Source organism: Silurus aristotelis (genome assembly GCF_946808225.1).
Source record: "Silurus aristotelis genome assembly, chromosome: 9".
Classification (NCBI taxonomy): Eukaryota; Metazoa; Chordata; class Actinopteri; order Siluriformes; family Siluridae; genus Silurus; species Silurus aristotelis.
In genome coordinates this window covers 22,497,006-22,511,435 of record NC_139582.1, presented here as the reverse complement: position 1 = coordinate 22,511,435, position 14,430 = coordinate 22,497,006, and the positions used below count along the sequence as shown (strand labels likewise).

Here is a 14,430-nt window from a genome sequence, read left to right as displayed (position 1 = left end):
TTGGGTTCCTGTGGTTGCAGAGGCATAACCCTCGCTTGGACTGGACCAGTGGCCGGGTGCTGGAATGGGGAATCTTGTGTCAAGCCAGCTGTCTCACCTTAACCCCTCAGATTACTCTTCCGGGGATGGAATCTCCCTCTGATCTCAGTTCTGTTCCTGCAGAGTATCATTATCTGGGCACCGTCTTCAGTAAAGCCAGGGCGTTATCACTACCTCCCCACCGTCCTTATGATTGCTCTACTTGGTTATGCCGTTTGGCCTTACTAATACCAGCTGTCTTCCAGGCCCTGGTCAACGATGTCCTTCGGGACATGCTCAATCATTTTGTGTTCTGTGACATTTTAATCTACTCCCGCTCCCTGGACGAACACCTCTGCCATGTACGCTCTGTGCTTACCCATCTACTGCAGAGCCAGTAGGCTGAGAAATGTGAGTTTCATGTGTCCAGCACGTCTTTTCTGAGCTTCATCTTGTCTGTGAAGGCTGAGAAATGTGAGTTTCATGTGTCCAGCACGTCTTTTCTGGGCTTCATCTTGTCTGCGGGTAATGTGCAAATGGATCCTGCCCGGATCCTCGCCGTGGAGGAGTGGCCCAAACCTGAGAATCGCAAACAGAGGTTTCTCGGCTTTCAAAGTTCATCCGCTGTTTTAGCACCATCACTGCCCCCCTACACCGACTCACCTCCACTCATCAGCCAGTTTCTTGGAACCCTGAGGTGGAACAGGCCTTTCTGGAATTAAACACTGGTTCACCTCTGCACCTATCCTTACTCTGCCCGAACCTTCCCGGCAGTTTATCGTTGAGGTGGATGCCTCTGACAAAGGCGTGGGGGCAATCCTGTCTCAGAAAGGAGCCACTGACAACCGCTTCCATCCATGTGCCTTTTTCTTGTGCAGACTAAATCCCGCGGAACAGAACTACTCCATCGGGGACCGTGAGCTACTGGCAGTCAAGCTGGCACTTGAGGATCGGGGCCCACAATTTACTGCCAATTTTTGGAGGGAATTCTGCCGCCTCCTGGGTATCTCGGTCAGCTTGTCTTCCGGGTTTCACCTGCAGACCAACAGGCAAGCGGAAAGGCTAAACCAAGACATGGAGACGGCCCTTCGCATTCTTTCCACCGATGACAACGCCTCGTGGGCATCTCAATTGATATGGGCTGAATACGCACATAATACTCTGCCATCCGCAGCCACCGGCCTCTCCCCTTTTCAGGCTGCTTATGGTTACCACCCACCCATTTTTTCCTCCCAAGTAGTTCAGGCCTTGGTACCATCAGCTGGTGCCTTAGTCAGGTGCTGCCGCTGTGCCTAGAAGAAGATCCAGGCTGCTTTTCTCAGGTCTTTTCATTCCCATACCCGCTGGGCCAACCGCAGGCGCAGACCAGCACCCGCTTACCGCCCTGGCCAGAAGAGAGTCTGGCTCTCTACCAAGGACCTGCCCTTGAAGGTCACTTGCAGGAAGCTAGCCCCTCACTTTATTGGCCCATTTCCTATTTCCAAGGTGCTTAACCCTGTGGCAGTCCGCTTCCCCTTTCCCAGAGTGTTCAGTGTCCACCACACCTTCCATGTTTAACGCCTCAAACCGGTCCAAGCTTGCTCCCTGGTTCCCTCCACCAGACCCCCTCCACCTGCCCGGGTTATTAAGGGTGGCCCCGCCTTCACAGTGCACCGTCTCCTTCGCTCAAGACGCCGAAGGAAGAGGCTTACAGTACCTTGTGGACTGGGAGGGCTACGGTCATGAGCAACGCTCATGGGTGCCTGCACGTCACATTATGGATCCCAGTCTCATTTCCTGTTTTCACCAGGAACACCCAGACTAGCCTGGTGGGCCGTCTGGAGCCGGCCTAAGGGGAGGGGTACTGTCAGCCAGCGATGCCCACACTTCCGGTTCTTCCACTTCCGCAGCTCCCGCTTCTGGGGTAGCGCGAACTCGCAACCGTCCCGGCCGCCATCTTGCCGTTGCATAAATAGACGCGGATTCCTCGCGTTCTCTGCCAGATTGTCTCGTCGGCTTCCTGAATTTTTTTTAGACTTTTCTGCGCCCTCGTTTCGTTTCCTGGATCCTTTGGTTACTGTATTGGATCTTCCAGTTTTTCCTCAGATTCGCTTTTGCCACTGGTCACGGTTTGTTTTTTTGTTTATTTTTCTTCTATTGTCTTTTGTTCTCTCCCTGGTTCAACTACCCGCACACTGACACATAATGCCTACACCAGCAATGGAATAACAAAGCGATTGTTTATCCCATCATCATTGAATATCAGAGCCTTCCTGCTAGTTTGGAAAGTTTATTAGTAGCTCCATGAAACAAAGGATGTATTATATACCTCTCCCCAGAAAGTGTACTAAAATATTCTACCTAAGTAAAAGTACTATTACTTTGATGAAATTTAAGTAAAAATTAGCTAATCTAAAATGTACTTGTGAGGTCTCTGCTGTATACTGCAGAAAGTACAAGAGGTATAAACTATAAACATAAATATTTATACTATAAATATATATATATAAATCTCAGACTAGTTGTTTTCAATTAAAAGAGCTAAATTACAAATTAAAATCCAATAACAAGATGAAAACGTTTTTGGGATTAATAAAAAAATTATTTATATTTAATTATATATATTGCACAATGTTGAAAGTTAAATTCAAAGTTCTAGAATTTGCTCTCCATGTGTTCTGTGGATTTTTTGTAAGTGTTGTCCCTGTGCTTTTGTTTTTCAGTTTTATGTAATTCAGGGGGTAGGCCTAAACATAATAATTGATTCACTAGTTCTAAATTGACAGCTTGTTATCTAGTTAATCAATAAAATATGTCAGTAACACTCTCATGGGACATGGTGCACGGCCAGATTATTCTGACAGGGTGTCCGGGTGACTAGGACCCACCTGCCACGCCCCCTCCGTGGCTCTCTCTCAGCTGCTCCCGGCACTAATCACTGACACCTGTCACTTGTTACCGGTTTCCCTTCATAAGCTCCTATTCCGACCCCACTGGCTGCATGATTGCCACAGTGACCGTACCACCAGCATTCCCCAATGGTTTCTGCTCCTGGTTTCAACTCTAACGATTCTACTCCTTATCAGGATTATCTCCGTGTTACGGATCCTACCCGCTTTACAGATCCTACCTGCTTTACAGATCCTGGCTTCTACTTGCTTGTGCTAGTGTGGTCTCTGGGCAAAATGTAAATAGCATAATTAACTTAATGCCTTTATTGCATTAGAAGCCAGAAGTCAAAGTGGTCGCTTAAATTCCTAAGTTCAATTTAGCACAATGCCTTGTCCTTCTTTATCTGTGATTTTAGCTGAGTAGTCCAGGCATTTTTCTTGCATTTTCTTTATTTTTTCTTTACTTAGTAGCAGGGTATGTAGCAAATGTACAATACAGTGGTACCTTGACCTACGAGTTTAATTCGTTCCGTGGCCGAGCTCGTAGCTCAATTTGCTCGCACATCAAATACATTTTCCCCATTATAAATACATAAAATGCCCTTAATCCGTTCCACAATTACACCCGAATCTTTGTTACATGTTAGTAAATAAGGAAAATACATTTCTAAATAACAAATATTATACATATTATACATAAAACATAATAGAAAGAGTATGTAAAGATATAATAATAGCCTCTGTTACGCTGTCTCCTGCAAGCTGCTTCTCCGTCAGCCACACCAACAGACGTCCGGAGCTTAGAATTTATTTTAACACCTTTGGCTGGCGTTATAACCTTAAGCGACACCTTCTGCTTCAAAATCGTGCAAATCATAGATGTTGAACGGTCGTATTTCCTGGCCAAGTCCTTTACTCGCATACCTTGTTCATGTTTCTCGATAATTTAATGCTTTAATTCAATGGACATCCTCCTCTTCTCAGCATTGTCACTAGAACATACGTTATTGGGAGACATGGTTACAAGAAAGTTAGAAGAAGGAATTCGCACAAAAAATGAAGCACAAAGCAAGAAACCATGAGCACAACGAATCACAGTGTTTACTCTACGAGGTGAACACGTGACGTGAACGAGAGAGCGTGTTGGAGCCTGGGGGATGCTGTGGTGTCACTGTAACTATGCCATCTAGCAGTGGCATCTACTCAATTTTTTGCTTGTGTAACAAAGCAAAAAATCGACTGAGTGATGACTCGTACCTCGGAAAACTCGTACATTAATTCACTTGCAGGTCAAGGTACCACTGTACTTTTGACAAAACAAATGTAAGTAAAATTACAAATTTTAAAAACTACTTTAAAAAGTACACTAAAAACTACTCAATTACAATAACACTTTATTAATAACACTTTCCTTGTTAATGTCCACCTCTGCCTGTGACTTTAATTTAAGGATTTCAGATATAATATAATTGACTAAATATCTTAAATGTTTTAATACTCTAATCTATGCTTGCTGTTTCTTATTGTCATAGAAACATTCTTCCCGTTAAGGGAGTGTGGAGTCCGCGGGGAAAGGTACGTATCAGGATACGCATGAGCAATTACACAGACCGAACAAAGCGAAGCCCACAGTGGAGGTCTGGAGCAGAGGGTTGTCCTCCAAGGGGGCCGGGACTGAAGCAAGACCCCCAGCGGAGACCGGAGACCGGGCGATGCCCTCAGAGGAGACCGGGCGATGCCCTCAGAGGAGACCGGGCGATGCCCTCGGAGGAGGCCGGAGGCTGCGTGATGCCCACCGCGGCGTACTGGCGCAGAGAGGCATCCTCCGAGGAGACCGGTAATGGAGCCACACCCTAAGCGGAGACTGAAAGCTGAGCGACGTCCCCGCCAGTGGTCTGGAGCTGAGAGGCAACCACCACGGAGACCTGGATTAGAGCGACGTCCTCAGCAAAGACTAGAGGCTAAGAGACGCTCTCGGTGGTGTTCAGGGGCGGATCGACTTCCCCTACAAAGGCCTGGAACGGAGCCCTTTTCACCATGGAAACCCGGACCGGCACGACGACCTTGGTGACCACCGGAGGCGGGGTGGAGCTCTCAATGGGGCTTACGGGCTGGAAGACCTCCTGGATGGAGACTGGAGACGGAGCGGCGCCCCTGACGGAGTCCCGAGAATGAGCCACGCCTTCAGTTGAGTCCTAAGGCCAGACGACGCCCTCGATGAAGCTCAGAGGCCGAGCTATGACCTTGTCAGGGTTCATTGGTGATGTCACTTTCTGGGGAGCTCAGGGGCGAGACGTCAGAGGGGCCTTGGATGGGGATGGAGCTCTTCATAGGGCCTTCACCCACTGCTTCATCCTCGGAGAGGTCCAGCAGAGAGATGGTGCCTCCACCAATACCCGGGCTGGTGTCCTCGCTCATGTACCTGGAGGCTTGACGTCACCTCCAGCGTGACTTACGGATGAGACGTTGCCCTTAGAGGGGCCCTGCGGCGATGCATGCACGTCAGGGGAGGTCGGGGACAAGGCGGCGCCATCGGAGGAGCTCGGGGCAGTCACGCCATCCTCGAAGGCACCTAGTGGCATAACGTTGTCCTCAGATGAGCGACGAGGACAAGATGTCGCTGTCGGATGAGCGCTGGAGTGAAACGTCACATGGAGAGAAGCTCTGAGACGTGGCTTCACTAGGAGAGGAGTTCTGAGATGGGACTTCGCCCGGAGAGGGGCTCTCTGGGCCACTCTGGAGCGGAGAGGAGCTCTCGGGGCAACTCTGGAGCGAAGAGGTGCTCTCTGGAACACACTGGAGCGGAGAGGTTCTCTCCGGGACACACTGGAGCGGAGAGGTGCTCTCGGTGCAACTCTGGAGCAAAGATGTGCTCTCAGGGACACACTGGAGCGGAGAGGTTCTCTCCGGGACACACTGGAGCGGAGAGGTGCTCTCAGGGACACACTGGAGCGGAGAGGTGCTCTCAGGGACACACTGGAGCGGAACAGAGCTTTCCGGGAAACTCTGGAGCGGAACGGAGCTCTCAGAGGTGGGGGAGGGATAGCGGAGAGCAGCTGTGACCACCAAGTTTTCTTGTGAGGAGCCGGATAAAACAGGTGCACGAGCCGAACTCACCTCCAGTCGCACTCCACAACTTACTGGCTAGAGAGAGCTTCCCCAGACAGTAGCGATGTGGAGCGCGATCCTTGCTTTCTCCGTTGGGTAGAAGGATGAATTCCTCCGTAAAAATGCGCCCCACTCAGCCCTGTCGCCGGAGAAGCAAGCCGGAAAATCCATGACATCAATACGGGGGCGTGCCGCTGCCGAGCATGATCCGCGTGAAACGGCAGCGGATTTCCGGGTCTTCCCTGAGGCGGAGCTTGGCTGCCGCTTCATCACAGCGGAGCGATTCGTCCCTCCGAGGTTCGGCTCGCACCGGGACCACCGCGGTAATCTGATCATGCCCCTTTTTTTTTTTTTTTTTTTTTTGGGTCCCCCTTTTCTCTTGTCCTTATATTCCTTTTCAGGGGTCCGTTATTCTATCATGCAGGGAAATGGAGGCAAAAGCCGAAGTAACAGCAAAACAGGGATAAACACAGGGATAAAGTCCCGAACCAACGAGAGGCAGTCCGTGAATATAATCCGAGGCGCGACACTGTGGCAACAACGGGGAAACATAGCCAAGTAATGTGTGCACAGAAAACAACAACAGCAGGATCAGGGTAAACCGGGGTGCGCTTTGGAAAGGAAAGCGCAGCCGTTGAGGGAGTGCGGAGTCCGAGGGGAAAGGTGCATGAGCAATTACACAGACCGACGTGAACCAACATGAACCTACATTAACGGACGCCAAGTGCTTGAGAATGTGGGATTTATGTAGGGGCTGGTGATGAGCGGTTGAATGAGCCTCAGGTGTGCCCAATGAAGCCGAGAGCTTAGGCGCACAAGGAGGCAGTGACAGCCGCCGAAGGGGGCACGGCAGGTGGATTCCTGACATGAGGAGAGTGAGTTGAGAAGATATTTTGAGAATTTGAATGAGTAAGATGAGAGAAAGAAAAGGTTGGATGGTGTGGAAATTGTGAAGCAGAAAGTGGGAAGGATTAGTAAGGAAGAAGTAAGAGCAGCAATTAAGAGGATGAAAAATTAACAGTCAGTAGGCCTAGTTGACATACCGGTAAAAGCATAGAGATGTTTAGGAGAGATGGAAGTGGAATTTTTAACAAGCTTGTTTAACAGGATTTTGGAAGGTGAGAGGATGCCTGAGGAATGTAGAAGGAGTGTGCTGGTACCGATTCAAGGTACCGAGACAAGGTTCGATTAAGATGGTTTGGACACATGCAGACGAGGGACATGGAGTATATATAGGTGAATGCTCAGGATGGAGCCACCAGGAGGGAGGAAAAGAGGAAGGCCAAAGAGGAGGTTTATGGATGTGAGGGAAGACATGCAGGTGGTTGGGGTGAAAGTGGCAGTTGTAGGAGACAGGGGGTATGGAGAAGGATGATCCGCTGTGGCAACCACTATGGGAGAAGCCGAAAGAAGAAGAAGAAGAAGAAATAAGCAGAAACATGACAACTTTAATTTGCTGTAGCCTTCCTGTCAGTTTAACCAAGTACAGCACACTCTGTATTATCTGTTTTCTTTGCCATTATTTTTGCCAGGTTGTCAGGGCTGTGACCACGTGTAGAAAACAGGAGTAACTCAATCATTGTTTTATTGAGGTTCAGAGAACAAGCCAGAGTCCGGGAGATTTACGAACCGTAACGCGGGGATAATTCAGAATGCGGGTATTATCCGTAAAGTAGTTATAATCCGTATTGCGGGTACATTTCGGAAAGCAGGTATGATCCGTAAAGCGATTACACTCCGTACAGCGAGTACAATTTGTATAATCCGTAACGCGAGTGTAATCCTTTGGCTTGGAACAAGGAGCATGAACCAGTGGGGAATGCTGGCGGTCTGGAATCCAGGAGATCACTAACATTACTATGTAGATCCGACAGCGATTGAGGTCGGAACGGGAACCAGGTAAGGTGCCAGGTAATGTTGAACAGGTGTCAGCGATCGGAAGAAGCTGAGAGAGAGCCTCGGAGGGAGGCGTGGCAGGAGGATCCCTGACACAGGTACATCTGAAAATCAGTTTTGTTTGAGGTCTCATCGATTATTCATTAGCCCCCAAGGTCAGAATTGATCAGAAATGTTTTAATCCTAATTAAACACATGTCTCATGTGGGCAGATGTGATGAGTCCTCTGGTACATTGAGCAGTTCAACAACCAATCTATATGTGCAATGTGCTGACAGTGTGCTATGGTGCAGTTCAACAGTGTGTATTTGCAACCACTTACCCTTCTTAAGATATAATATTACTTCATTTAGCACATGTTTTGTATGTAAGTAAAAGTCTGTAATGTATATAATCACATGTAAAAATGCTGAAACCTCTGGATTGAAAACTCAAATGAAAAAAAACCCCTAAAGATTAGGTGGTTTTCAGCCCTAGTTCATTAGGTTTGACTGGTAACACAAATATATGTACTACAAATACTGTAGTTTGTTTTAAATAGAAACATTATTTAAAATCTTGTTAGATCCTATTTTCAGTTTATACCCGTGCACACACTTTTGAATAAATATTGATGTGGTAATAAGACCTGTTTGGTTAATGAATATTTATTTGGATTGTCTTGCGGTGAAATATTGTTAAATACAGCAAGAGTAGGTTATTTTATGCAATGTTCTCATCATTACAGCAAACCTGAGGGAGTTGATCTCTCAGACCATGGTTAGCTGGGCTCAGGAGAGCCACATCCAAGACCCAGAGCTGGTACGTGCCATGTTTAGCCTACTGAGGCGGCAATACGACAGCATTGGTGAACTGCTTTTTGCTATGCGCAAAACCTACACAATCAGTGCTGCATCTGTACATGACACCATCCACCTGCTGGCCTCACTGGGTCAGATCCGTTCACTGCTCAGCGTCCGTATGGGCAAAGAGGAAGAGCAGCTCATGATTGATGGCCTCAGGTATGATCATTATAATTGGTTTTAATTTATATAGCACATTTTGAATTAATAATATTGTAATTGTTAATAATAGGTAATGAGAGGCTTTTATACATTCTTATACATTAAAAATGCCACATGCAGATTGCATAAGAATGTTTGCTACAGTCAAAATAATCTGAGCACAAAAAATTTTACAGAATAAAAATTGCAGTTATGTTAACTATCAGTTAATTGTGGGCAGAAAATTTAGAAAATGTCAGTTTTAAGCAGAAATAGCATCACTGAAGCAGTCTATGCAGTATATTAAGAATAGGCAAATAATAGTGCTACATGAACAGTTTAGTAACAGAAGTGGTAATAATTTCTTAGCCTCTTCAAATTTTTTACATTAAACCATTTAATAATTATTAATAACATACTGGCAGAATGTGAATAGGAACACACCAACTATGATAGATGGTTTAGCTAGGAAGAAGATGTATTACTTGTGCAATTATTCACAGGTCTGACATGATTTATGGCACTGAATAGCCATTCTAATTAGGGAGAAAGAAGAAAATGGAAAGCATATCATAGGCAACACAAGACCAGTAATTGCAGTAAAAAGCCTAACGTCTTTTCTTTTGTTTTGTATGTTTTTTAGTGACATAATGAACAATAAAGTTTTCTACCAGCACCCGAACCTGATGAGAGTACTTGGCATGCATGAAACTGTTATGGAGGTGATGGTGAATGTACTGGGTGGAGGCAAGTCCCAGGTACTGTTCAGTTGTTTAGGAATATTGTGTGCATGTGTGTGATATTGTGTCTGTCTGCCCGCCCATTGGGTGAATGATGTCCTCATAAAATCTGACATTTTTACCTATATATAGACTAAAATAGCTGAAAGACTTAATTTTGGCTACTGGGGTTAATGTTTGGTTTATATGTAGGTTTAGGTGTTGCAAATAGTTATTTGTTGGTGTGCCCGCACATACTGCAGTTTTTTACATCACACAAGATTTTCTTTGAAGTAATTACATTATATAATAGTAATAAAACTGTGGTTAGTTTATGTTCAGAAAGCATTTTTTCCAGAAGACTGGTGTGGAGAACTCTGTGGCTTAGGATGGAAAAAATAACAGGCACTGGTGTTCATAAAACTATAAAAAAGGCTCCTCCCTTTTTTTTTTCTTCTTCACTTACTTATTCAATCGCATACCAGTGTGTTATCTTAACCGCTTGCATCCTCTGATACCTCTTCACAAACTAACACTCGGCCATGCGCCTGTTGCCACGTACTCTCATCGTCTGACTCAGGCCGGGGAGCCGTCCAGCTTGCATTTTGCTCAAACCCTGTATGAAAACCTGTGTGAAAGCCTGCTGGCATGACACTGTCCTCTGGAACGGATCTGGTGCTCCCATTTTAGTAAGTTCAGTCAGAGGGCTGATGACATTCGTATCATGTGCATTGTGAGGTCGGACGATTTGATCAATGAGACGCTGCTGGGGCTCTAAACAACTGAAATGGAAGCATAATAATTGGTGTAATCCAAGTGGTTTAGGAGACATTGGAGGATCTGCCAATATACCTTGTTTAAATACGGTGTCAAATGAAACATAGCCGATCGAGCAATTTGTCAATGCAATACATCAAATTTAGACATCGCTTAGATTTTTCAATAAACCACACAGAACCAGACTGACTCCTTGCTCTTGGTGTAAAATAAAGCTCTGAGTTTATCCGGAACCACCTGTTTTATGTTTGAGTAGTCGGTCTGGGAGCAGTGCACCACACATCTCGATAGGAAGAGTCTTGATATGGTGTTCTATAAGGTTTGCAAAACTTAATCCAAAGCAAAAACACATCCACAAACTTTTTTTGTAAGCTAACAACCTGTGCTCTTTGTGATTGCAACAGGTCGTCTGCATGGTTTCAGAAGTGGTGAGAAGTGGTGCTATATCTGGCATCGCTTCTGACTGTGATCCTAACCTCATTGTTGACTTCTCTGACTTGCCATGTAACCTTGATGTGGATAGTAATATGAGATCTTTATCTCCTGTTGCAAATTCATGCAAAACCATTTTATACAGACTGTCATTCTTCAGCATGTAACAAATTCTCCCATGTTAATTGACCCAATGTGTGGATTTTGCTTTCAAGTCAAGACTTACTGAATTTTGTTTTTAACTATTAGAAGAAGAAGAGGGACTTCCCAGTATTATTACGGATATGTATAGCATGCCGCCTGTCTTATAACTGTACACTAGTAAAATCACTTAATTACATACTGTGAATAAAAGGGGCTCGAGCCACTTATCCCAATTACGTGCATCATTGTGAAAAAAAGTTATATTTTTGAGGGTTTGATTAAATCAATCTATTAAATCCTCTGTCTGTGGATGTTAAATGCCCATGGGGATTGATATAATTCCCAATAGTTTAGAAAGCTTGTGCAGTGTCTGTGACTTGGTCGGTCAGGATCTTTTTTGGGATCCCGACACAGAAGATAACTCTAAAAAGTGCCTTTGAAACACTGCAACCTAAAATGCTCAAAAAAGCCCTGCTTTTGGGCCACCTTGCTACAATGGGGTTTTATAAAGTAAGTAAAGATATAATGTTCACTGCATTACTAGCATGATATTGTATCTTCTTCAGTAGGCCTGTTATAAATGTATTTTGTTTCCAATGCCTGTTAGTTATTGCTGTGGTAATATTGGCTAATGGTAGGGCACACATTATTATTTAAAATGTTAAATAAGATGTTCTTAATTTTTTTTTTTTAGAATACCACATAATTTAGCATAAATTCAATTACTGAATTCTATAGGACAAAACTTCTTTTCTTGAGACACGAGTGTCTCTCATTACCGATTCAGTATATAAGCTTCCGTTCCGACATCACTAGGGTCGGACCTACTCAATGGCTACGGACACTGACCTCGTTCAAGACTGCCAGCATTCCCCACTGGCTTTGTGGATTACACTCCGCCCGAGGATTACTTTAGTTTCCGTGGATTCACTTTCGTTCCTTGGATTATTTAGTGCCGGGATCACTCGTTCCGTGGATTTCCCATTCCGTGGATCATACCGGTTCCGAGGATTACACCGGCTTTACGGACTAAACCCGCGTTACGGTTTGTGACTCTCCCTGACTCTGTGTTGTGCTCTGTTTACTTACGTTAAACATGATAGAGCTACGCCCGCTTCCGGTTCGTGGTCTGCACCCTGACAGAAGGTCCGACCAGTACTGAAGTAGGAATCACCCCAGGGGACGTCGTACCACCGCCTGGCCGCAAAGGGGACGTCGTACCGCCGCCTGGCTGCGAAGGGGACGTTGTACCGCCGCCTGGCCGCAAAATGGAATGGAATGCGAACCGCCGCCAGGCCGCAAAATGGAATGTGTTCCGCCGCCAAAACGTGACACGAACAGGACATCCTCACCAAACTCCTCCACCCCCAAGTTCCCCACTAGGTGACGTCTCGCCTCCAAGTTCCCCGCAAGGCGACGTTTCACCTCCAAGTTCCCCGCAAGGCGACGTTTCACCTCCAAGTTCTCTGGTTCTCCGGTTTTCTGGCCAAAGGTGTGCTCTGTTTACTTACGTTAAACATGATAGAGCTACTCCTGCTTCCAGTTCGTGGTCTGCACCCTGACAGAAGGTCCGACCAGTACCGAAGGAGGAATCACCCCGCCGCGGTGGTTCGGCAGCCAAACTCCGCTTTGGGTTTTACATGAACAGGACATCGTCACCAAACTCCTCCACCCCCAAGTTCCCCACTAGGCGACGTCTCCCCACCAAGTTCCCCGCAAGGCGACGTCTCCCCTCCAAGTTCCCCGCGAGGCGACGTCTCCCCTCCAAGTTCCCCGCAAGGCGACGTCTCGCCTCCAAGTTCCCCGCAAGGCGACGTCTCGCCTCCAAGTTTCCCGCAAGGCGACGTCTCGCCTCCAAGTTTCCCGCAAGGCGACGTCTCGCCTCCAAGTTCCCCGCAAGGCGACGTCTCGCCTCCAAGTCCCTCTGACGGCGGAGTCACGCTTCCAAGTCCCTCTGACGGCGACGTCTCGCCTCCAAGTCCCTCTGACGGCGGAGTCACGATTCCAAGTCCCTCTGACGGCGACGTCTCGCCTCCAAGTCCCTCTGATGGGCACGTCTCGCCTCCAAGTCCCTCTGATGGGCATGTCTCACCTCCAAGTCCCTCTGGTGGCGACGTCTCGTCTCCAAGTCCCTCTGATGACGACGTATTGCCTACAAGTTCCCTCTAAGACGTCATCGCACCTCAATACTCCTCCAACAGCTACGAAGCACTCAAAGATTCCTCCCAATGTGCTGTCCCGCCTTATACCCCTGCAGAGGACACCGTTGGGTCACTGGGGTCTGCAGCAAACTTCCGCAGAGGACGTCGCTCCGCTTCTGTCCTCCGTCGAGGGCGTCGTTTGGCCTCTGATCTCCGCCGAGGGAGTCGCTTGGCTTCCGATCCCTGCCGAGGGCGTCATTCAGCTTCAGTTTTCCAGAAAGCACATTGCTCGGTCTCTGAGCTTCACCGTGGGTGTCGCACGCCCTCTGAGCTCTGCCGTGGGCGTCGAACAGCCTCTGAACCACGCCGTGGGGGACCTTACCGTGGGCGACTCTGTCTCTCCCTAACTCTGTGTTGTGCTCTGTTTACTTACATTAAACATGATAGAGCTACTGCCACTTCCGGTTTGTGGTCCGCACCCTGACAAGCTTACAGTATATTGGAAAAATAGCTAGCTCATTAGGATTTTATTAGATTTATTAAAGCTGCTGTGCTTTCATAAGTCAGTGGACTCTTGAGTTCTCTTATAATTTTATTCCTTGTAAAAACATTTCATCATGCATGCAAATAAGTAGACTCCTACATTACACAAACAAGAATTAAGCCAGTAAAGGGGGAGATGTAGTACGTATACTCTGGTAGTAAGATTCAGATAGCAGATGCAAGCACAGGTCTTTTTATATTTGTCTTTTGTTAATTAAATAAAACAAACATAAGTATATGTATGAACATGTATTCTAAACATCAGTCAAGAAAGCAAGCATAACATGCGTAGCACAAGACCAGCAAAGGGTTAGGGTTAGGGTTTGGAGAAACGCACAGCCAACATAACTGAAATGTCACAATAAATCATAAGTGAGTTTTACTTAGGGACTGTGCATAAATTAATTGTTCATGTTAAATTCTTTTTTTTTTATAACTTAGGACTAACTCTCAAAGTGTTTTTTTTTTTTTTACACGTTGTTTACTCTTCAACTCACGCTGAGGGAGAGGCATTGCTTCTGGTTATTGCTTTGCATATAGTAGTTCACTAAAACTAGCACAAAGCAGGGCCCATGTGCCCTCTATTTCAAAAGCAGTGAAATTTTAGTAATTTGTTCATTTTATTTTGACCTTGCATCCAGAAATTATTAGTTCACCTCCATAGACTTCTGGTTCAAGTGACCGCTGTATAGACTCTGTACAAGAAATGAAAATAAAGCAACTATACTTGTTTTTGTACTTGGAAGTGTTGCCAGTGATCATGTTTTTTTTTAATATAACTGGTGTTTAATTTAATGAT

At 46.2% G+C, this 14,430-nt stretch overlaps 2 protein-coding genes across 2 annotated transcripts in view; one reads left to right on the top strand and one right to left on the bottom strand.

Moving 5' to 3' along the window:
* LOC310731139 (ryanodine receptor 3) overlaps positions 1-14,430 on the top strand; it is a 417,468-nt gene that overhangs the window by 244,818 nt on the left and 158,220 nt on the right. Inside the window, 2 exon segments of the mRNA XM_083550556.1 lie at positions 8,620-8,893; positions 9,519-9,633. Of these exon segments, the coding sequence (XP_083406682.1) occupies positions 8,620-8,893; positions 9,519-9,633 (389 nt within the window).
* Positions 1-14,430, bottom strand: part of LOC310731127 (uncharacterized protein) — a 146,811-nt gene that overhangs the window by 69,589 nt on the left and 62,792 nt on the right. The window lies entirely within an intron of this gene.